The sequence below is a fragment of the Macrobrachium nipponense genome, chromosome 11, assembly GCF_015104395.2.
Source record: "Macrobrachium nipponense isolate FS-2020 chromosome 11, ASM1510439v2, whole genome shotgun sequence".
NCBI classification, from domain to species: Eukaryota; Metazoa; Arthropoda; class Malacostraca; order Decapoda; family Palaemonidae; genus Macrobrachium; species Macrobrachium nipponense.
In genome coordinates, this window is record NC_061087.1 from 82,401,921 (window position 1) to 82,426,920 (window position 25,000).

At 34.2% G+C, this 25,000-nt stretch overlaps 2 protein-coding genes across 2 annotated transcripts in view; one reads left to right on the forward strand and one right to left on the reverse strand.

Annotated features, from left to right (window-relative positions):
- The first annotated feature begins 1,416 nt into the window (after positions 1–1,416).
- Positions 1,417–21,318, forward strand: LOC135206441 (major facilitator superfamily domain-containing protein 12-like). The gene is made up of 9 exons (XM_064237823.1): positions 1,417–2,152; positions 9,244–9,400; positions 10,767–10,974; positions 13,586–13,793; positions 14,178–14,405; positions 14,636–14,773; positions 15,384–15,661; positions 18,304–18,413; positions 19,223–21,318. Exons 1-9 carry the CDS (start codon positions 2,027–2,029, stop codon positions 19,336–19,338), a joined length of 1,569 nt encoding a protein of 522 aa, XP_064093893.1. The 5' UTR covers positions 1,417–2,026; the 3' UTR covers positions 19,339–21,318.
- A 1,327-nt stretch (positions 21,319–22,645) lies between these two features.
- Positions 22,646–25,000, reverse strand: part of LOC135206452 (angiopoietin-1-like) — a 9,290-nt gene continuing 6,935 nt past the window's right edge. Inside the window, exon 5 of the mRNA XM_064237832.1 lies at positions 22,646–23,254. Coding sequence (XP_064093902.1) covers positions 23,043–23,254 — 212 coding nt within the window. The 3' untranslated portion in view covers positions 22,646–23,042. The remainder of the gene's footprint in view (positions 23,255–25,000) is intronic.

Sequence of the window (25,000 nt, forward strand, 5' to 3'; positions counted from 1 at the left end):
ACGCGAGGTTGAAATTACGAACCAGTTCCGTCCTCCTGAGTCATGACATACGAAAATAATTGTTGACATGACTGAGTTGTCTCATAAGCCAATCTACACAAGTGGCTCTATAAACTTAAAGGTAAAGCGATCTCAGTACATCTCGCTTCTTAACAGATAAACGTGAAACAGGACGGAACGATAAGGCGTGAAACAGATTCGTTATCTGAGTCTGTGTTTTCGGAACTTTTGCTCTGGTGATATTCGTGGGCGTCCTATTTGTAGAAGGTCAAGCAGATTAAAGCAAAGATAAACGACGCCTGCGCATCACAGGAAAGGAAAGTCCAATTTCCTCGCGATTTCTTGGCCGCGGTGAGTCATTCTGGCGAAGAGCAAGATGTTTTGACGAATGGAAAGAAAAGATGATTACTCAAAGAACAAACGGTAATTAGGTAATTAGGTAAAGTATTCAGCTCCAGTCTTCGTCCTCGTCTTCTTCTTCTTCTTCTTCTTTTTCTTCTTCTGGTTTATGTAAGCGTTTCGATGTCCAATCTATAGATGTCAATTCCATTGATATACAGCGTTGTCTAACCTAACCTGATTTCAGTGACATACAGAGAGACAAAGTTCCTTTGTACTTAAATGTCTCTCGAGTCTTATCATACCCCATTACTGTCTTCGCCGTCCTACGAAGTTTTGTTGCAAATATCAATAACATTTGCTGTTTTTACATGACAGAACCTTGAAACTTATACTCAAATCAACTAATTAGCCGACATGAATTCAATAAGTTCTCAGCTGAATATAACAAAATTAGAGTATTTTATTTAAAATCTTCCGGTAACAAAGGTCAACCATAACAGTTGAATTCCTGTAGGTATATGACTTATCTTTACTTATGTAATTTCTCTGTAGTTTTCCCACATTCGCGAACATCATCATATTCATTTCTCAGAAATGAACTGTTAACATCTCGATACTTCTGAATTAGTTTTTCACTCAGGAAAAGCCTGAAATACAATGTGGCAACTGGAATAAAGTGCTTTCACACCAGGCTTCGAACTGAGTTTCAGATGAATCGAATGGGGAGTCGTCCTGCAGCACCGTCCGAATAACCACAAATTTGTCACTGCTGGTAATAGCAACCTTCATGACTGCAAGTTACAAAGCTATTGATACACACGCGATACGAAAACATGAAGATGACTGATCAAAAGATATTTAAATCCCTCAGTTGTCCTGTACTTCAGACGATGACAGTGAGCGAGATAAGAACTTCAAGACATAGCATATTTCAGGGAGGAAAGCCTGAATTTTATCAGCCTTACCTTGAATACACGTCACTGTTATGAAAAATCTTCTTGGGGACTCCATTATCTTTCGCTAGGGTTTCACTGTGATTTACCAAAGCTTATCTTTCTTGTTAAACGTCGCATTCAATTGCAGGTCCAGTTGGCGGTTAGTTTTGGCGGGTTCTTGGTCTCGTGAGGACGTTGATTCATTTCAGTTATCTGATCTAATTCTATCCTGATATTCGACAGTCTTCAGCTCGTCGAGAGAACGTTGGTTCTTTTACAGTTATCTGATCAACTTCAGGTCCAGTTATTCGACAGTCTTTAGCTCGTTGGAAAAAAAAACTCGGGTTTATTTCAGTTATCTGATCGAATTCTGTCCTGATATTCGACAGTCTTTAGATCGTCGAGAAGACGTTGGTTCATTTTAGTTATCTGATAGAATTCTGACCTAATATTCGACGACCTTTTGCTCAAAGGAACAGAATTTGAACCAGATATTCGACGAGTCTTTTCCGCGTGGCTGAGGGTCAGCCACTAGTCTCAGACGCCTCAGACAAACACCAAGTTTTTTTTTAATTATCCAGATAGGCACTAGGCTCTTTTGCTACGCTTCGGAAAGATGTGGAGATAGTGTCTGAGAGGGACCTATTACATACTAAGGGACGGACGTCCTCGTGTTGGGAATCAGAATAGCATAAATTATATTAATAATATAATAATCGTCTTAGCTGAAGAGCAAATTCGGCCCAACTATGGATTCCACCAAGAAGAAGGATGTCATGCCCCTGATACCCAAACTCTGCTACGGAGTTGGGCATTTCATGAACGACCTGTGCGCCTCCATGTGGTTTTCGTATATTCTTCTGTTCTATGTGTCTGTAAGTATTCTTCTGTTATTATTTAATTTAATTTGCATTCTTTATTGTTCCATTGATTCATTTGTAAGCAGTTTTATTTGTATATTTTTAGCAAGCATTACTTTTAATGGTCATTTTTTGGGGGGTAAGCATTATTCTTTGCGTCTATTTTTTTTAGAAAGCATTCTTTCACTCTTCTTTTTGTGTGCACTTTCTTCTTAATTTTTTTCTCCTCTTCGTTTGTGAATATTAACCACTTACTCTTCCTTTTCTTTTATTTTTAAGTATTCTTTCATTCATTTTGATGTATAAGTTTTATTCTTCTCTTCTCTTCATTTAAAAGAAATATTTTTTTTTCTTTTCGTTGAGTTGAGTTGAATATTAATTTAGGCCAAAGGCCAAGCACTGGGACCTATGAAGTCATTCAGCGCTGAAATGGAAATTGACAGTAAAAGGTTTGAAAGGTGTAACAGGAGGATAACCTCGCAGTTGCACTAGAATCGAGGGTTAGGAGAGGGTGGCAAGTAAGATGAAGAAAGAGAATATGAAAGGAGGGACAGTAAAAGGAACGAAAGTGGTTGCAGCTAGAGGCCGAAGGCAAAGAACCTTAAGTAATGCCTACAGTGCACCGCATGAGGTCCACTGACGGAAGTACCCCCCTACGGGTTTTCTTCTTTTCTGACCAATGGAGTTGGATGCGGAAGAGTTCTTCCATCCCTTAAATGTTCGAAATGAAGCGAAATTTATCTTAGAGTCATTCAGAAGAAAATGGGATATTTTGGCGCTATCTTTACTGATATGACTTCATGCTTTAACAGAAGAAATACATGTGTATCATTCTACTCTCGCCGTAACTAAAAAATTATACATGTATCATTGCACTTTCGCTGTACCGGGAGAATGATATATTAATCATTCTACTCTCGCTGTAATGGTAGAATTATATATAGATCATTCTACTCTCGCTGTAATAGGAGAATTATATATGGATCATTCTACTCTCGCCGTAATGGGATATATGAATCATTCTACTTTCGCTGTAATGGGAGAATTACATATAGATCATTCTAAGATATATGGATCATTCTACTCTCTCTGAAATGGGAGACTTATATTTAGATCATTCTACTCTCGCTGTAATGGGATATATGAATCATTCTACTTTCGCTGTAATGGGAGAATTAGCATAGAATCATTCTAAGATATATGGATCATTCCACTCTCTCTGAAATGGGAAGATTATATTTTAGATAATCATAACTCTACCCCCTCGCCGTAATGGGATATATTTTGAATCATTCTACTTTCGCTGTAATGGGAGAATTACTATAGATCATTCTAAGATATATGAATCATTCTACTCTCGCCCCTGTTAATGGGGTGGATTTATCGGATAATTCTACTCGCTGTACATAGAAGAATTACATAAAGTATTCTAAGAATATGGATCATTTCTAAGCTCTTGAAATGGGAGACTTATATTTAGATCATTCTACTCTCGCTGTAATGGGATATATGAATCATTCTACTTTCGCTGTAATGGGAGAATTACATATAGATCATTCTAAGATATATGAATCATTCTACTCTCGCTGTAATGGGATATATCGATAATTCTACTCTCGCTGAAATGGGAGAATTATATATGGATCATTCTACTCTTGCTGTAATGGGAGAATTATATATGGATCCTTCTACTCTCGCAGTAATGGAAGAATTATATATGGATCATTCTACTCTCGCTGTAATGGGAGAATTACATATGGATCATTCTACTCTCGCCGTAACAGGAGAATTATATGTGGATTACTATACTCTCGCAGTAACGGGAGAATTATAAATAGATCACCGTAGCATTTTACTCTCGCTCTTACAGGAGAATTGTATATGTATCATTCTACGATTGCTAAAAGTTAGTTTATTTGAATATAAATTTCCTTTCATCAACTAAGAATATTTTGACAAGGATAGGGATCTCTGGTAATGTACATTAATTAAGATAACAAATTAATTACTCATCACTTGGATTATTCAATATACCTCTAATTTTTTCCAATTTACATTTAAGTAAGCATTTCATAGATAGCAAGGTATCTACTACTTAAAATCGACATCAAGACCATTAAAAAAAAGTCAGTTTCTTTTCAGTGGTTCCAAAAAAATAAAGAAGGCTCATTTTTTTCTTAAAAAAACAAAAACAAAAAAAGTGGATCGGAAAAGCACGAAGACATCAAAAACCTCTTTTAGATCACAAAAACAACCAACCTGCCAAAAGGACTATCTCGACTGGTTGTAGGATATCGACCTCATAATTATAATGGGCTGTAAAGCTGTCTCACTTTGTAATTTAGGCCTATAAAGATTCAGGATTTCGTGTGTGTGTGTGTGCGTGTGGGTGTGTGCAAGTCTCCATGTAAACGCCTGATCCGTACTTTGCCTTTCATTTTTTATATTTTTATTATTTTATTATTATTATTATTATTATTATTATTATTATTATTATTCAACAGAAATTTTCTTATCTGAATATCCATTTTAAACCTTTATCATCAGTTTATTGTATTTATTATTATTATTACTATCATTATTATTATTATTATTATTATTATTATTATTATTATTATTATTATTATTATTATTATTATAATATTCACAGAAATGCTCGTCTGAATATGTGTTCTAACTTATGTCATCAGTTTATCTAATTCACTATTATTATTATTATTATTATTATTATTATTATTTTATTATTATTATTATTATTATTATTATTATTATTATTATTATTATTCACAGAATGCTCGTCTGAATATACATTCAACCTATGTCCTCAATTTTATTATTATTATTATTATTATTATTATTATTATTATTATTATTATTATTATTATTATTATTATTATTATTCACAGAAATGCTCGTCTGAATATACATTCAAACCTATGTCATCAATTTATTATTATTATTATTATTATTATTATTATTATTATTATTCACAGAAATGCTCGTCTGAAAATGCGTTCTAATCTATACCATGAGTTTATGTAACAATTTTTATCGGTAGATCGGTGATAATCGCAATAAGTCCATAATCAGTAGCTGATAATGATACAGAATGATTAAAAGTTGATTTGAAAGGAAGATGACATAACGGCTATACCTCCTTGCAATTTTTAATACGCTTTGGGAGTGAGAGATATCTTATCTCTCTCTCTCTTCTCTCTCTCTCTCTCTCTCTCTCTCTCTCTCTCTCTCTCTCTCTCTCTCTCTCTTGTTTAGGTTTCTACGTGTTTTCTTTCTGTACCCAAGACTGTCTAGACAACACTTTTTTGGTTGGGCTTAGAATAAATTAGATGTGTGTGTGTGTGTGTGAGTGAGAGAGAGAGAGAGAGAGAGAAGAGAGAGAGAGAGAGGCTCGGGGAATTGTTGGGAGTGGGGGCGGGGGGGGGGGGGGGCAAATAATATTTTGGTTTATAAGGCTGTCCAGTCAAGACTGTATATACTTGTTGAGTTTAAGATAAATTAGATGATGAGAGAGAGAGAGAGAGAGAGAGAGAGAGCAAAGTAATATTTACGGTTGTACAGAACACATATGTGGAAATATCCTTGATTCACAGATTTTTATTTATTTATTTATTTATTTATTTATTCATTTTCGTGCAGAAGAAATGACAGAATGACATGATCAGGGAATACGATCATAATAATCATCTTCATCTTCCGAATTAGTCGTGGGGAGTCCAGTCACTTGGGATGTTAATAGGCCCATCAGCAGGGCCACTTGAGTTTCTTAATTTATCAGTGTCAATGCTATCTTCGAATAAACAAGTCTCTAATATCTCCTTGAGGGTCTGAGACTTCTCAAATCTTAGAGATAATCGTTAGTTACAAAATAAGAGTATTTCGTCTCTTTCACATATGCTGTTGATCTCCGCTTGACCCGTCACTTAAGAAGATTTGAACCACATTCGCTAGCGGATTCAGAAAAATTTCAAAGGGGAGATATGCTCTTAGGCATCACATAAAGGGATGTCTCCTACTATATATTTCGCTAATGAGAATCCTTTTGTCATTCAATGCTTGATAAGGGTGGAAGTGATTCCACCTCAATATAGTCCTTAGATTTAAACCAGTGTTTTTTAATGGCCATTTTATACTTGAGACATATCCTGCTTTAGCAGAAGAATTTATTCACACACACACACACACACACACACACACACACACACACACACACACACACACATATATATATATATATATATATATATATATATATATATATACGTATATATATACACGAATATATACATATTATATATATATAATTATATATATTAATATATATATTATTATTATATATATAGTAATATATATATATATACGTATATTATATTAACGATATATATATATTATATATATATATATTATATTATATATTAATATATATACATATATATTTATTATTATATTATATATTATTATTTAATATTAATAATATATTATACGATATATTATACACGAAATATATATATATATGTGTATATTATAGATGCACTAGGTATATATAGATTATATATATATAGGTATATATATATATAGGTATAATGTATATATATCTATCTATTATATTAGTATATATAAAAGTATATATATATATATATATATGATATATTTATATATAATATATATATATATATATATATATATATATATATATTATATATATATATATTTGTGTGTGTGTGTGTGTGTGTGTGTGTATAGATGCACATAGGTATTATAATTGTTATTATTAAGATTATTGATATTATTATTATTGTTATTGTTATAATTTTTTCTTAAAATTTTATTATCATTTCTATGGATTATTTTTATTTGTTCCCATTTTCATATTTCTCATTCATGTTATTATTATCTGAATCTTCAATATCATTATTTTTGCCAATATTTTTCATGGGGGCACGTGTCCAGGTCACCCTCCCCCTAGTGATTTCTTTTAATGATCTCATTTGATAAAGGATATTTATACTTTTAAATGGCCCAGTGTTCCTTTGGGGGAAGTCGACGGTTGTAAAAACTTGCAGAAGGAATTCAGACAGATACACAGTTAGAGAAACGAACGATGGGGAATGTCTGTCAGAGCTGTGAAAATGCGCCTTAAAATTCATGGGATCCAGCATCAGTATTAAATGGGCATCGTGGAAAAATGATACACTTTAAATGTTAAGTAGGGCACGGTTTTAAATTAGTATTCTGAAGTACAAAACTATTTTCTGTACATCAGTACAGGAAATAAAAATAGATACATCCCTTTTTTTTCAATTACCAATTACCAATGGGACAGCATTACAGAAATCTTTGGTTGATGGAAAAATTTCTAGCTTATAATAAAATTATGATTAAGATGCTAACATTGCCAGAAATCTCTCTCTCTCTCTCTCTCTCTCTCTCTCTCTCTCTCTCTCTCTCTCTTTTACAAAGCAGTCAACACTAGTCGTAGCTGGTTTAATCAACATAATCATTGAGCTGAAATCTACTTTGATTGAGCGAAGTTAAGCAACATTGGGTCTGGTCAGTACTTTGGTAGTGACCACCAAAAGATGTCAAAAAGCTATCTACACATTAAGCATTTGAACACTTTGTAACAAGGCGTGTGAATCAAAATTCAAAAATATTTACTGAGCCGCCAGCCTTCCCAAGGGAACAAATATATAAGGTACATAAGTTATACTTGATTAATTATGTGAGATAAGTGCGGAACTGTCTACAGACATCTCCTGTGCTAATTACTAAACGACGCAGAGATGCCGGAATGAGACTTCGCCCTCTATTTACAAATACAGGTCGAAGAGGGAAAGAAAGAAAGAAAGAAAGAAAGAAACCTTGGCCGGATCAATCAAGATTTATCGAGATCCTCCCAAAGGGCAAGAGCCCTAAGCCACTTGACATTTTTATCTCGTCCGTTGCTGATTTTTCTGAGAAATGGATTATGGGCCATTCTAGAGACTGACTCGCTTTTTCTTATAAAATCGCCAGTTCTGTTCCGAGATAGTTAACAAGGCCGCCTACTTTAGATAATATGTGTTCTGTCAGTACGTTTTTTGAGCGTGAAGGAAAGCTTGCTTTAAGTATCCAGGAATTAGAAAAACACAAAGTTAGGTTGTTCTACATCAGCCCTGTTCGACAGAACTTGTAGATATTTCACGATCTACTAAGCTAAGTATTCACTATGAACTGCTCCTTCCTAAGAATATTCTTGAAAACTTTAAGAAAGATATTAAAACACCCAAAGCCCCCTAATTCTACTGATTGGATGCCTCCGGTCTGAGTGACAGTGCCAGTAAATTTTTCACGATGTTCTGGACGGAGTAGCCACCATAAAATGTTTTTTTATAAGAATACTGATGAACATCTTCAATGAGGAAATTAATGTTTTGTTTCACATTGAATTCGTTTTTATCTAGTCAGTAAATAAAAATGAAATCAAGAGGAAGAAGTGTTTAGTCATTGCTCCCACAGCTTTTTCTGAGTTTTCTCTCAGTTCTTCTTATTCTCATATTATTTGGCGTGTGATGCCCAAGTGACCTGATTGTGTAGAAGAAAACTATTTTGCCGGCTTTGTCTGTCCGACCGTCCGCCCTCAGATCTTAAAAACTACTGGGACTAGAGGACTGTAAATTGGTATGTTGATCATTCACCCTTCAAACATCAAACATACTAAAATGCAACCCACTAGCCTCAGTATTTTTTATTTTATTTAACGTTAAAGTTATCCATGATCGTACTTCTGGCAGCATTATAGGTACCAAAAACATAGACAACAACCGGACCGTGGCTGAGTTTCCTGGGCCGCGACGGAGACGACCACCGGACGGAAAACTCGATTGCGCAGAAGAAACTTCGTCGCATTTTTTACTTGTTTTAAAATTTTATAAATCTGGGGAATTATTATTTGAATTAAAATTTTTCAGTGAGCTTCAAATCAATAGGGTCAGGGTTTTGCTCTTCATGTGATACATTATTACGGTTATTACTTTGACGAAGGCCAGGACATCACAGACACTCCAAAATTCCTTTAACCCCTGGACTTCCATCTTCCTTTTCCCCAGGTTCTACGGTTTGGCGACATGTCCGCCGGCTATATCATGCTCGTAGGTCAGATAGCAGATGGCTTGAGCACCCCTATAGTAGGAATCATGGCGGACAAACAAAATAAGATTCCCATATGCGCACGGTATGGGAGAAGGAAAACCATCCATTTGATAGGTGAGTGGGATTCTTGCGTACACTTCAAGTACTACTGTGAACACAGGAACACAGGCAGTGTAGATGTTATTTTTCAAGGCAATACACATATCATTTTTCAATGTAATATTGATGGTATTTTACAAGTTTATATACCTGTTATTTTTCATTGTAATATAGATGCTATTTTTCAAGGTAATATAGATGCTATTTGTCATGGTCATATAGAGATTATTTTTAGAGTAATATAGGTGTTATTTTTCAAAGGAAGATAGATGCAATTTTTCTAGTTAATATAGATGCTATTTTTTAAGGTAATATAGGTATTATAGGTGTTATTATTCAAGGTAATATAAATGTTAATTTGAAAGCCAATAATATAGGTGTTATTTTTCAATGTAATATAAATGTTTTTCAAGGTAATATAGGTACTATTTTTCAATTTTATAAAGATTTCATTTTTCAAGATAATATAGATGTTATTTCCAAGTTATTAAAGATGCTCTTTTTCAAGGTAATATAGATGTCATTTTTTAAGGTAATATAGATACTAGTTTTCTAGGTAATACAGATGATATTTTTCGAGGAAATATAGATTCTATCTTTCCAGGTAATATACATGATATTTTTCGAGATAATATATATGCTTTTTTCAAGGTAATATAAATGATATTTTTCGAGGTAATGTAGATGCTTTTTTCAAGGTGATAGAGATGTCATTTCTTAAGGTAATATAGATGCTATTTTTCCAGGTAATATAGATGATATTTATCGAGGTAATATAGATGCTTTTTTCAAGGTAATATAGATGATATTTTTCGAGGTAATATAGGGGTCATTTTTCAAGGTAATATAGATGATATTTTTAAGGTAATATAGATGCTATTTTTCCAGGTAATATAGATTATATTTTTGAAGGTAATATAGATGTTATTTTTCGAGGTGATATATAGATGATATTTTTCAAGGAAATATAGATGATATTTTTCGAGGTAATACAGATGTTATTTTTGAAGTAATATAGATGTTATTTCCCAAAGTAATATAGATGCTATTTTCCAATGTAATATAGATAGTGTTCTTCAGTTTTATTTAGATGTTATTTATCAAGGCGGTATAAATGTTATTTTTCATAGCAATATAGATGTTATTTTTAAGGTAATATAAATGCTATTTTTTGAAAGCAATATATGCAGGTATTATTTTTCAAGCTAATATCCTGATGTACTCAAATATTTCTCCACATCTGCGAGGAATATTCTTTTGGTAATGTTCAACTAAATCTTTCCTTGTGTGTTGCGTTTACTCCGTTCTCATTCTCCTCTACTTTATTCCATTCATTTCTCGTCCCAAGAAAATAAAAATTTTCCTCCTTCTTCGCCAACAGGAACCATCTTAGTTATGATTAGCTTTCCATTCATCTTCAACGAGTGCCTGGGATGCTCGGAGTCTTCCGAAGGAGTCAGATTTGCATTCCATGCTGTCTTCGTCGTCATTTTCCAGTTTGCTTGGGCTTGTGTCCAGGTATCCCACCTGGCTCTCATTCCAGCGCTTGCTACTAGAAAGACCCAAAGGACAGAACTCAACTCTATTCGGTGTCTCCCATATCTATATATATATATATTATATAATATATATATATAATATATATATATATATATGTATATATATCCTATGTATATATATATATGTATATATGTATATATATATATATATATATACTATATATAGTATATTATATATTATATATACATATATATATGTATATATATATAAACTTAATTATATATATATATATATATGTGTGTGTGTGTGTGTGTGTGTGTGTGTGTGTGAATTTGTGCCACATCACCGTGACATTTTTATATTCACTAACATCATGCTACAAATGTCATTTAATATCCATCTTTCTCTAACTCGGAAATAATACCGAAAAGGAAATATAATTGACAAGTGGTTACCATTCACTTGGCGGTTGCGAGCCACTGCCATCAACTGTATATGTGTGTGTATATGCTTACATATATATATATATATATATATATATATATATATATATATATATATATATATGTGTATGTATGTATGTATTCGGAGGTAGCTGCTGTCAGTGGTTTGTATCCGCTAGGTGACTAAACCACTTATCGTACAGTTGTAATTCCCTTTCAGTATTATTTCCGAGCTAGAGCGAACTGGAAACGAAATGACATTTGTAGCCTTATATATATATATATATATATATATATATATATATATATATATATATATACATATATATATATATATTGACGAAGCGCCCAAAAATCTGGTTGCTACACTTGCCGAACAAAAAGTATAATGTTCTTAGAGTTACCTCATAGCAGCCAGATACTTGAACCTTCATAACAGATAAAATACGACTGAAAGTTCATCAGAACAAGTGTGAGGAATTCCTGAGCTTAAGTTAATAAAAGGGCATCACTCCAACAACAACAACAATAAAAGTCTAAGTATTTCCTCTACTCTGACTCACTTCAAGTAAATTGAAGGAAAGCAGCACAATCACTGAGGTAGAAATATACGCAAGTTAAATCCTATTACTAGTGGTTAGTAAATTAAACAGTGTCATAATGATTTTAAATACAAAAAATTAATTTCTACATTCAAAATTTATAAGTGAAATTCACAATCTTAGGAAAATTTACTATTAGTTGAAAAACAACACAGTTTAATTCATTCTTGAATTAACTATTGAACTAAATTAAATGAAAATGAGCTCTTCAATAAAATTAATTAATCAAGAAGTTGAATTGCTCAAGTGAAATTCAAACTGTTAAGGAATAATTAAAATTTGAAAATAAAATCTAAGTAAATGAAAATTAATTCACGAGAGCGAAATTAACAGTAACACAAACACGCAATTTTAAGTCATTAAGAAACCCTAAGTTAATCAAACAGACTGTGGATGCAATAACATGAGTATCAAACTCACCACCAAAAATGTGAAAAAAACTATGAAATAGGAACACACTGAATATAAACACACACACACAAAAGACTATGAAATAGGAACACACTGAATATAAACACACAGACACAAAAGACTGAAATATGAACAAAATTGAAAATCACTAATTACCCTAAATACCTTAAGTATTTTTAAACTTGTAATATCAGTTTACCTTGCACCTCAAATATTTCCTTTTTGCTGCAGCTTCCAAATTCACTAAACCACTTGAAAGGTCTGTTACACCCGTTTACATTGCACGTTCAGATTCCACAAATAACCATAATGGAGTTAAGAAATTTAACAAAGGCTAAGAATTACTACTATAATTCTTTACATTACTGTAAAAAATAAATTAAAAATTCCGATCGAGAGAGAGAGAGAGAGAGAGAGAGAGAGAGAGAGAGAGAGAGAGCTTTCGCACCACTCTACAGCATGGTTACGTCTCAAAATGACCAAAGCCTCTCTTCGTATAGGAAGCTCTGGAACGTGACTCACGTACCCAAAATGGGATGACGTCATATAAAGTGGAGCATTTTGGGAACTAGGCTCTCTGAAATAATCTTAATAAATTCCCTTCAAAAACGAGAGGGAGAGTGAGATTATGATCATTACTAATCATTAACAGTACACGGTTTCAGGACATAAGATTCTCTTAAAATGAAAGATTATGACTATAAAGGAATATCGAAAGGAAAGAGTGACGTCACATCCGAGATATGACTTCATGGAAAGATCCTATGCAAAATGTTTTGGTCACAGAACAATCTGGAAGCTTATGACGAAACATTGCGCAATAAGCCACATGGTTTAGACAAGAAACAAAGACGAACGATACTGGTTCAATACGACACGCGGCTTAATCATATGACTGAAATGCAAAAAAAAGATAAAGAAGACCTAGACGTCTTTGTTTCTTAGGATGATGACGGCTACACCCTGTTACTCTCTTTTCATTCTACGTTATTTTTTAACTTTAAATTATGTTTTTGTGAATTCTGAACATAGTACATTACTTGAACATATTATCGCTAAGTTAATCTTATTATGGAATCTGAACACAAAACATACATTTTACAATAACATAATAATACTGAAGGCGAGTTGTATTTTACAGAGGCAATTAGTATGATAATGTATACATTGGAGTCTATTAGTGTGCTTGAACATTGTAATGAAAGGAAATTGAATTTCATCCATTATTTTTCGATCCTCTGCAGGTATGCATTTATGGTGCTGGCAAACATGTTAGTTTTTGTGATCACATTCATCTTTCTGGGAGTGGATGCCTTTGAGGATAAGGAAGACACTAACTCAACTACCATAGCCCCGTCTACAACGACAGAGCTTCCAACGACGGCTCTCAGGGTCGTGGACGACTACCAGAAAATGGGTAGCATTGGCCCAGAACAACTTGACAGTTTCAGGGTACATATTTAGGTGGTGGCCGAAAAAAGAGTCACAGGAAAAGGACACAATTTTGGCTAGGAAAAAAGTCACAGAAAAAAAAAAGTCACATTCATTTACAGTCTTTTGTTTATGATTTTACGGTAATCCCCAACGTGCTTGTACTAAACACACCACAGAGGTCATACCGGATTGAAACCCTAGTGGGTCACTATCTAGGAAATATTAATGTGAACTTTTCTTCCTGTGACTTTTTTACCTGTGACTTTTTAACCTGGAATCATTTAGGTATGCCTATTCATAAAAATATTGATGTGAAAGAAATACCAACAGAACACATGTATCCATGAATTCCCTTTGTTCCTGGATAAGTGCATTAACATTGTGAATTTGCCTTTATTCCAGAATGTTGCTCTTACTTGTATAGGCATAGGAAGCATATTTTCACTCATTTTCCATGTTGGAACCAAGGAGCCACAATTCTGTCAGTCGCAAGATTCTGACGAAGAAGACAAGTCTTCTCAGTGCAGAAAAGTCACAAGGATAAGAAAAAGAGACTGGTTCAAAATGACGACTTTTTACCAAGTTGGAGCTATGTACACAGCAACAAGGCTTTATGTCAATCTTTACATGGTCAGTATATCACAACAAAGCATTTGGTCTTTAGTAACATTAGCGAAATAACTGAAATGTCAAATATATGTTAAGGGAAACTTGACGAGAATTTGTCAGTATCTTTGTCACTTACTGTAACTCAAGAGAAAAGATGAAGCTGACAGAAGGTATAGACAACTGCCACGCTGAATAAAGATCTCTGTGAAAACAGTTTGACCAGGTACTATATTTTCATACTTCATTTGCAGACATACATTCCCCTCCTTGTTGACAACACACTTCAAATGGACGTCATTTTTGTTGCCGTTGTCCCGATGATTATGCATTTTTCTAGTTTCTTGGGATCCTTTGTCATGAAGCCTATAAACAGAATAATAGGTAGAAAGGTGAGTCAATTTCAGTTTATTCATTTATGTAGAATATGTAATACTGTAGGACTTCAACTTGGCGGGCCTCAATTTAACAGAAATTTGTTTATATAAGCTACATTATCATCACTGTTTTTCGCTCGGCTACCATTTTAGATGTGATACATTCTAAAATATTAAATATCTTAAATTGAACTTTAAGTTTAAAGAACAAGTTTGGCTAGGAACTATGTGAAATAGCTGTTAGCTGTAAGACATTTAAAAAATGATGGTCACAGATTAGTATCGAACTTTGAAAACTGATAAAGCCACAAATTGGGGAACAAATAAAAAAATCTGCTTTTAGTATCTCCGAACTAAAGAGGGAGCATGACGTTTCAAACTGTATGTGGATTTTTTTAAAGACATTTGTTCTTCAATTCGTGGTTTTTTTTTTTTCAATCATCTAGAAATGATTCAAGTGCAGGCTGTAATATAAGGCCTTCATTGCTGAACAGAAAGCCAGACGTCCAAAGCGGCTGTTAGACTGAGATGTTACCGTATGCTGCTGTGCTCTTGAAGTTCATGCGATATCTTATCCACGCCATCTTTATGAACCAGTTACTCATGTTTCCTCTGCGTCTTCCAGCGTACATTCTCCCTTGGTTGCTGCGTTGGCTTGGCGGCTTGTATCTGGATAGGCGTAGGAGGGGAGAGCGGCTATTTTAAAGTGTGGGGTGTTTATCCCGTGGCTGTTCTCTTGGGCATCGGAGGTTCGGTTCTCCTGATCACCTCGCTCTCCATCACAGCCGATCTCATCGGAGAGAACTCGGAGGGAGGCGCCTTTGTCTACGGGTTCATGAGTCTCCTGGACAAGGTTTCCAACGGAATTGTCATCATGGTTATACAGAAGCTGGATAATGGAGAGTAAGTTGTATTCAGTAAGCAGGGGAAAATTTGCATTGTCATAAGAAATCTTAGCTATACTAGCTCTGGAACAAGAACAGCAGCATGTTCCATCCCATGAGGTTAAAGATGTTATGAATTGTTGTTTGTAGTTTCGAGATGCTTACCTGTTGGTTTGCGACTTGCAGGAGAGTTTTCTTTACAGCGAAACTTCATGAAATTCATTCTTTCACTGAGAAACAGAAGTATCAAAGTCAGTGACACGATAGGACAGCTTTGACTCCGTGCTGGATTTTAACAAGAAGCTCACTTATGAAAACATGAAAAATAGGAACATTCAGTCCAACATAGTATTAGAGGAGGGCAAGACAAAATAAAAGCCCCTGAAACTAGCACAACAATAGATCCTCATAAAAAAACGCACTCCAGGCAAATACACACTATTCTAAGACTTGTAATGATAAGCGTATCCAAACAAGTGTGAGGAAATCGAAAAGTGAAGATGTAATTTTGCCTATTAAAAACACGCACGCACACACACAATACAATACATACTACAATAACATTATACATACATATATATCTATATATATATATATATATATATATATACTATATATATATATATAATATAGTGTGTGTGTGTGTGTGTGCGCGCGTGTTTTTAATAGGCAAAATCACTTCTTCACTTTTCGATTTCCTCACACTTGTTTGGATACGCTTATCATTACAAGCTTTAGAATAGTGTGTATTTGTCTGGAGTGCGATTTTTATGAGGTTGTCATAAACTTTCATTTCAAAGTACATTTTGTATATTTCCACACAAGTAATCTATACGATTCATAAATTTTATACACACCCACATATTCGTATATATTTATATATATATATATATATATATATATATATATATATATATATATACACAACCCACATATTCGTATATATTTTATGATATATATATATATTATATTATATATATATATATATATATATATATATATATATATATATATGTATATATACGAATATGTGGGTGTGTATAAAATTTATGAATCGTATAGATTACTTGTGTGGAAATATACAAAATGTACTTTGAAATGAAAGTTTATGAGAACTTAAGACAGCAAGTTGTTAAAAAAACTCTAATCAGTCTTCAGCATTATGTAAGGGTAATCACAGTCTTAGATTGTCACAATTATCTCATAGGAGTGGAGGTTAAACTTATAAAATGGAATGTGTAAACATAAGTGTGCGGTGTGTGTGTTTCAAGATACTGAGCGAGATGGCCAAGGTGACCTAAGAATAAAAGTCCTTTCCCAACATTCAACGAATCATTATAAATGGATGAATGTAGTCACAGAAGCACTTATGGTGGCAGTATTAGCAGCTGTCGGTGTTTGTAGGGAAGTGCTAGGTGTATAAACAAGGCGTGATCGGACCTCCAGCTTACTGGGGGGCGAGTGCTAAACTCGATGTTCAAATAGAGCGATGTTTTACCAATATTAGAAATCATTTTTCTGTACTGTTTAATATACACATTATTTATTTCTTACAATTTCATTCTAATAAATAAATCATAAATATCCTATCCAAAAATTAATGTATCTTTAACTCAACACCTTTTTCAGACCCTATTAGGCTTTCCTAACCGCACCCCCCCCCCCCCAACAACAACAACAAAGTAGTTTGTAGGCTTACTCCCAGAGTAAGCGAAAATCACTGACACCACTTGAAAAAGCTTCCCCTAGCCGCCCGCCCCCCACCACCCCCCCCCCCCTAAACCCTTCAAAACAAAATGGAAAGGAGAAAGAAAAGTTTATACAACGCGTGCCTGACCAGACAACCAGTTTTCGCCAGAGCCCGCCCCCCCCCATGGCCCCAATGCAAACAACCCCCCCCCCCCCCCCTCAAGGACCTTGGGCAAGCTGAGCTTGGCTTGGCTGTCTGGGGGAGGGTTTCTATTGAAGACATTTAAATTTTTCTTTTATGATAGATCATTTAAATTTTAATTTTAAAAATGATGTATCCCCAGTCCTTTGAATGATTTTTGTCACGTGACATATTTAAAATATCGCTTTGTGTTTTTATATCGGAAAGAAATCACTTGGAAACAAAGCTCGTAACATTTTTTATACTGATCTGAGGTGGCCCCCTAAGTATAAAGATTAGAGAGATATGGTTTAATATTCATTAATGGTTCTACCACTTACTGAAATCCCTGGTAGACTGCTGCATTCCGAGAATTTTATGAAGGTTTGAGGAGTCGTAAAGAAATGTAACTAAAGAATCTTTTTAATTATTTTTTTAATGAAACTACCTACTGCCCTTTTGTTGCTTTTATTTTTGTCATGTCATTCTTCTCATTGTCATCAAGAATATCAATAATACTCTTGCTATTCTCGTTACCATCGTTGTGTTTTAGCAATGAAATGTAATTAATTTATTACTATGAACATAAGTTTACATTTAAATCTTCATACAGTTTACATGCCAACATGCCAACAAGAATACAATAATAAAACTAGTGAGTTTCTGTAAGTTATGGTGTATCGGTTGGAAAGATTAGAGAGAGAGAGAGAGAGAGAGAGAGAGAGAGAGAGAGAGAGACGAATACTTGCTATACACACAGCAAATTATAAGGTAGCATTTCCTCTTTCCAGATCAATGTATTATCGTGAGGTTTTGGCTTTCGCTTGCGGGGTCCCTTGTATTTTCGGCGTTTGCGTCACGCTAACTATGTACAATTCAAGAGTCGGGGCTCGCGATAGAGGTAAGTTATTCTTTCAAAATGATTCGCCTACAGCTTGATGGCGCGCTACGCTGCGCCGGAACCCGGCGGTGCTAGCTATATCTCCCCTACCCTACCTGGCCGGACAAACAAGAAGATCCACTCAGATTTTAATATTAAAGTAGATTATAAATTCATTTTCATTGCCAGTAGGTATATGCTGCAAGTCTACATTTATTGCAGGGATTTGTTTATTGCTATTATCAGTATTTAAAACATACTTAATTGCTCTTTCAGTTTAGGCCCCAAATCCGCTATTATTGTGCCACAAATATTATTACGTCATATTCGTTTTCGATGCATATAATGCAGGTATACTGTTGTTAGAAGAATAACTTTACTTTTCGTAATTATACCGAGTAGGACGTCTTGTAACCTGAATGAAATATTGATGCATGCTAAAAGTTTTACCAGTTTCCCAGATATAATTTTTCTCCAAAACTGTCGACTAATTAGTTAGTTACTGCGGCAGGGGTTAATATTTTGATAATCACTGAATGGAGATTGGTGGTCAAGTAAGAATTATCAACCATTACAATTGCCAAAGTCATTGACGCTCAACACTGAAAAAAATTTCCTTATAGAACCTTTCTCACTTTTAGATCATTCCCATGAGTTTAAATGTCTAGCAGGCAAAATCATCAATTTTCTGTCTTTAAAAACTTCGCTGTACTTCACGATTGTCACTAGAATATATATAAAGTATTCAACTACGTGTGCCTCAAGTGAAAAGTGTCTCAACGTTTCAGCATTTTCAAAGAAGAAAGACGTTATTTTTTCACCCTTTTCAGGCCAAACTGTCGCAGAAATCACCGAAGAAAAGGATCCAGAAATCACGGACGACGCAGAAAAGCACAGATCTGGATCCATGGACAACCCAGCCTTTGAAAGTGACGGACACATATAGTAGAACTGCTGCCAGAAAAGTGAAAGTTATAAGATTCATTTTTTATTTTTGCTTTGCTCTTGATCTCCCGAACGAGAGGAATGCCGATATTCTCAGGAAGATTTCAGCGAAAAGGAAAGTGGCATACTACCTTGTAATTAGCCGTCAGTCAAACCGGTTACATAAGGGCCCGACAGCCTACGCAACACAGTCACTATCTTTAACCATAGCCAGAACCTACATGGACTTGAAATCAGTCCTCTGCAGACGTAACTCTCTATATAATATTGAATTTAAAAGTGTTGATTCATTAAATTCAGTCTGGCCTGACTAAGCCTATCAAATAACGTAAGGCTCTATGAACGTTCCTTGGCGGTGAGTTGTTGTCAGTCTTCGTGATGTTGGACTTCAGTGTGTCTTGGGTGGCTGGTAATAAAGTCACAGAAAAAAAGTCACATAAAGAAAGTCACTATTTTGACTATGAAAAAAAAGTCACAGGGAAATATTCACAATACTTCTGGGGGTCACATCTTTTTTTCACTAAACACACCGCAAAGGTGGATACATACCAGGTTAAAACCCTTGGGGGGTCACTATCCAGAAAAGATTAATGTAACATTTTTCCTTTGACTCTTTTTCTGTGAATTTTTTTTTACCAGGATTCATGTCATGCCCTTAGCCAAAATTTACTAGTGGCATTAGAAGATATACAGCCTAACCAGAGTCTTCGTCATCTTTGACCTATTAAAGTTTTAATATGTGAACACTGATTGTAGCCGGGTTCACTGGTTGCCAGGATCAGAGTCTGGGCTGAGAATAGCCGGATTTCCAGAAAGCAGAAATCAAAGTAGCCAGGGTCTGATTAGCCTAACAGCCGGATTTCCAGGCAGCTGGGATCAAAGCCGGGATTGTGGGTAGCCAAGCTCAAAGTAACCAGGTTCTTAGGTAGCTGGGTGAATACGTAGCCAGTTTGACTGTATTCAGTTGTAATTAGATGTTTATATCTATTTCCATGTCCTCTTCAGTCTAGCATTCTGTAAAATACTCAGATGGAGAGGGAAAGACATTGGTCGGCTTATTCTATAAGTTTCTCTCTGTTTTATTGGTTTATTTTTCTTTAGGTTACATAAACAGAGATAGCCTCAAGAAATAAAAATAACATTATTGTTGATTTTATTGCTGTCTGTAAATATTATTGATATTTTTTTCATTTCCTTCCATAGACTGATTTCAATTATAATTTCCTCTTTGATACAAGTGTCTCTTCAACTTACAGATGGTCGATAATCCAAAGTGAAATACAAAAATAACTTAGATGTCAGTAAAGCATTTTAAGAATAGCCTGTTGTCTTTCTCGTCTAATTTTTCAGCGGTATTGTGAATTCACACATTTTCATGTTGTCTTGTTTGCTGTGTAATACTTGGATTTGTCCTTGTCAGTTTTCGCACGATTTTTATTTAATTTAATTTATTACGGGGCCCTCAGGATGATATAATCTTAGAGCCCTTCAATCTCCGTTTTATCAATACTCTAGCATTCTTTTGCTTTCTCGTGTGTTCTCGGAGTCCTATGATTCATTTATGATTGTTGCACACGCTAGATTAAGGCGACTGTGTGCCGTGTAGAATGGCTAGTCGGTAGCAGTTATGATATCTACTGTAGCCATTTTTGGTTTAGGTTAATTTCCTGTCTTAGTGCGCTTCCACTAATGATTATTTAAACACTCACATATACAATATATATACATACACACACACACACACACACACACACACACACACACACACATATATATATATATATATATATATATATATATATATATATATATATATATATATATATTCAATTCCGTGCTATGCAAAAGATATATTGCAAGTTTCTTTAGAAGCGGGAAATTAATGTTACACTCAGTCCTTTTCTTTTGTATATCAATATATTCTAGTATGTAATCATATTTATATTCAGTGCCCAAAAACTCATTAAAAGATAAAACCATATTCTGACTCGCTTTCCTCATTTCCTCCTTAAAGATAAAAGATTAAAAAGATTATCTCAGCCACAATAACATTGTGTTGAAGGAGAATATCACAGGACTGATGACTCTGTATTTAACTTATCTTTGATTATACCACCAAAGTGGTATTCTACTATATTGTAACATCACTGTTTTCTCGTCTTGTGTCCTTGAAAGGCTCACCTGAGGATCCTTTTATCACTGATCGTGATAATGAAATGACTAATGAAGTTTGCATTATCTGAAAAAAAGAAGAAAATTGCGATAAGTCGTCGCTGTTTCCTTCGTCTATAAGCAAGTCTCTTTTTTTTCAATACCGAAATGTTATTTTCATATTCTCTTCCTCTGTGCTACAAGGCGGGGGAAATATTTCCCTTATTCACAACAGGTTTGGTTTCTTAATCTGGCATCAGTATGACTATGGTTACGGAAGTGTTTAACATTTATAACTTTATTCCCAAAAGAGAAAAAGAATTCTTGGTAAACAAACCCTAAAACTTTAATCATAGCTTCACTTAACTGGATCAGGTGGTGTAACTCATTCATTTTCGTGAGTTTCAAAACTAAATTTCATAACTAATCAAGCGTCTTGGATAATAAAATACCATAAGTAACAGAGTGACGTAACTAACCACACCAAATCTGATTGAGAAGGAAAGGATAAAGTGCTTACAAGCAGACGGTGTAGGCATTTTAGCAAAGCTTAAAATGTCTCGATAAGCTCTGATTGACTAAACAAGGCCATTTCTAAATATTTCAAGGTACATCTGTTTGATCCCCACATAGCATATTTTTACTTAATAAAAGCTGTTTTGTATTCTCTTTTAGTTCATTATACGGGACCAGATGATGTATGCTATTTAATATTCATATGTCCGTTTTTTAGTTGTTATTTTCTTCTCTTATTTTTGCTAGTTCATGTCCGTGTAAGCTTATTCCATAGGATGCTTTCTCATCTTGCACTGTAACAATATATCAGATCTACACTCAAATGGCACATGCCGCCAAGTGCTCTTGCGTTTTTATGAATGACCAACGAAGCGCTTAAAAGAAATACCTTGAAGCAGCTTATTACTGTATACTATATACATACATACATACATATATATATATATATATATATATGTGTGTGTGGTGTGTGTGTGTGTGTGTGTGTGTGTGTGTGTGTGTGTGTGTGATATACCACTACATGCGCCTGTTAAGGTTTCTATCTATTTGGGTCGTTTAATTTCCCAGGAAAGTAAGTAAAAGCACTAAGGGGTTAAATAAAGAAATTAATGTTACTGAAGAGGAAAATAATTTTATGGCAATGAGATATCAGAGATTTTATTCATTTTATATGGACGTTGATTCACAGTGTCTCCTACAAGTGCACACTACAAAGCAAAATCGCTTTACTCCACTGAAGATCTTGGTGCCTCTGTTTCTTCAGAAGCACTGAATGATATTTTGGGCACTTTCATCTCATCGTAACCCTTGATTCATGTCTATTGTTACTTTTCTCACGGAATCTTGATTATTATGACTTCCGGTACTTTCATTTCCATCGAAGTCTTGAGTACCTAAACTTTGTTACTTTCTTTTTCGGGATCCATGATCAAAGCAGCAGATTTTCTAAAAATAAAAAAAACTCGCAAAATTATTTTCCGAAATGTTGAAAAAACGTAAATTTCGATTATTTAACTTGAAAAAAAAAAAAAAAAAATTCTATGCTGATACTGGACGGATCATAAACGCCATTGAGAGAAGGGAGACGTCGTTTCCTTTCCAGGCCGTCCATTCCAGGCCGGCAGATGCAGCAGAGGTCTTTTTCTCGTCGTCACCGGTTAGCTGGAACTGTCCTGTGGCCAGAGCCTGGAAGCACAGGGGATATTCCAGGTACCACCAACCGACGCCCAGGTTACGGCTGCAACCTTCACCTTTGTAAAAATATAAAGGAATATTTTACCTACATTCTTAAAACGGTGTTCAAGCGTTATGAAACTGCTTGTTCAAATATTGAGAACATTTTGGATCATGTCAAGATTAGCGAACCCACTATTTTTCAAGACAGTACTAAACCACTTTGATTTATATCTATAATATATATATATGTATATGTGTGTGTAATATATGTACTATATATATAATACACACACATTGTATATATATATATATATATATATATATATATATATATATATATATATATATATATATATATGAATCAAAGCGGTTTAGTACAGTCTTGAAAAATAGTGGGTTCGCTAATCTTGTCATGATCCAATATTTCTATTTAAACTTATTTTGATAGTTTTACATAATAAAGACATTTATGGTAATATGAAGGTTCTTTTTTAATCCTAAGTCCACATCGTTATTTTGAGTAAAATATATATTTTACATTTCCAAGATATTTTGATCCATTGTTTCGATCTAAATAGATTACCGATGTTGATGTATGATGCTTCTTGATTTTAAGTTAAAGACATTTCTGAATATTCAGTATTTCTATCAATGATTATCTCCTTTTGCTATATGTATATAACTAAGAAAGTTGAAGAAAAATGTTGACTGGTTACTATTTCAACTGTTGTCGAATTATGTGTCTGTTTATTTGTCTTCTTGCCCCTTAAATTTTGTTTTTCATGCTCGTTAGTATTTTGGGAAAATATTTATTTTTAAGGTTTTTTCCATATGATGTATATTGGTAATAATGAAGGAAAACCAAAATAATTTTGTTGTCAAGATAACGATTGCTGAGAAGGCTCTCAATAGCTCTTTGTATATATTTTAACAATGATAGCGACAACTGAGCCATACTTAGAAAAGTATGTCCTCTTGGACTGCAATTTTGTTTTGATATGTCCTATGAGAGACATTTAAAATTGCCCGTCTCACACGCTAAGCGTAAAGCTAAAATTAATCCTATTTTAATTAGTCTGTCTCTATAATGTTTAACCTTCTATCAAATGTCCCTTAAATTCATTCTCAAATCTGCGTCCCCTGCCGTGAAATATGTGTTTGCCAAAACTAAGATGCAAATTACAAACCCTAAGAAACATCGTCTATGCTACATTTGATAAAAAAATATTTCGGGTAGCATCTCATTTTTAATGGTACCTTTGAGATAAAAGGCTAGTGGTTTCTATCGCAGACAGCTCAATGACGTGTTCACAAAATCTCTGAATATTGTTGGCGATAACAATCTTGACAAAACGTGCCGGGAAAGACCTTTGAAACTCTGGACTTTAACCATCAGGAATTCCTCCGACACAAAGTGAGATAGAGAGCAGAAAATGCTTTAGCTTTCGGCTTCGACTGTTTTGGAACCGAACCACATCTTATAATGGAACTGTAAAGTATGAACGCAAAAATACTCTGTTCGGATAATTGTTTGAAGCTTGAGTGATTGATACACACGGGAGAAACCGATGAAGGAAAATACAAATGTTAAAAAGACAACGACAGGATTTTTACGCTGTAGATGAAACAACAGGGAGACCTGAGAACAAAAGTTACTTTTTTAATAAAAAAAAAAACTGGAAATTAAACTGGATTTAGGATTAAAACTAAAAGGAGAATCTAATTATCATTAAAGATGAGCGGTTACAAATAATAATATCTTTTATAAAAAGATCAAAATGGAATATTTTAGGGAACTCAACTACCCAGTGTTACTTTTC

What these genes read in the sequence shown, in the direction of transcription:
- LOC135206441 (XM_064237823.1), top strand. Translation starts at nt 2,027, where the DNA reads ATGGATTCCACCAAGAAGAAGGATGTCATGCCCCTGATACCCAAACTC. An exon ending in CAGAAGCTGGATAATGGAGA is followed by an intron (nt 15,662 to 18,303) that starts GTAAGTTGTATT and finishes TCCTCTTTCCAG; the next exon opens with ATCAATGTATTATCGTGAGG. An exon ending in AGTCGGGGCTCGCGATAGAG is followed by an intron (nt 18,414 to 19,222) that starts GTAAGTTATTCT and finishes CACCCTTTTCAG; the next exon opens with GCCAAACTGTCGCAGAAATC.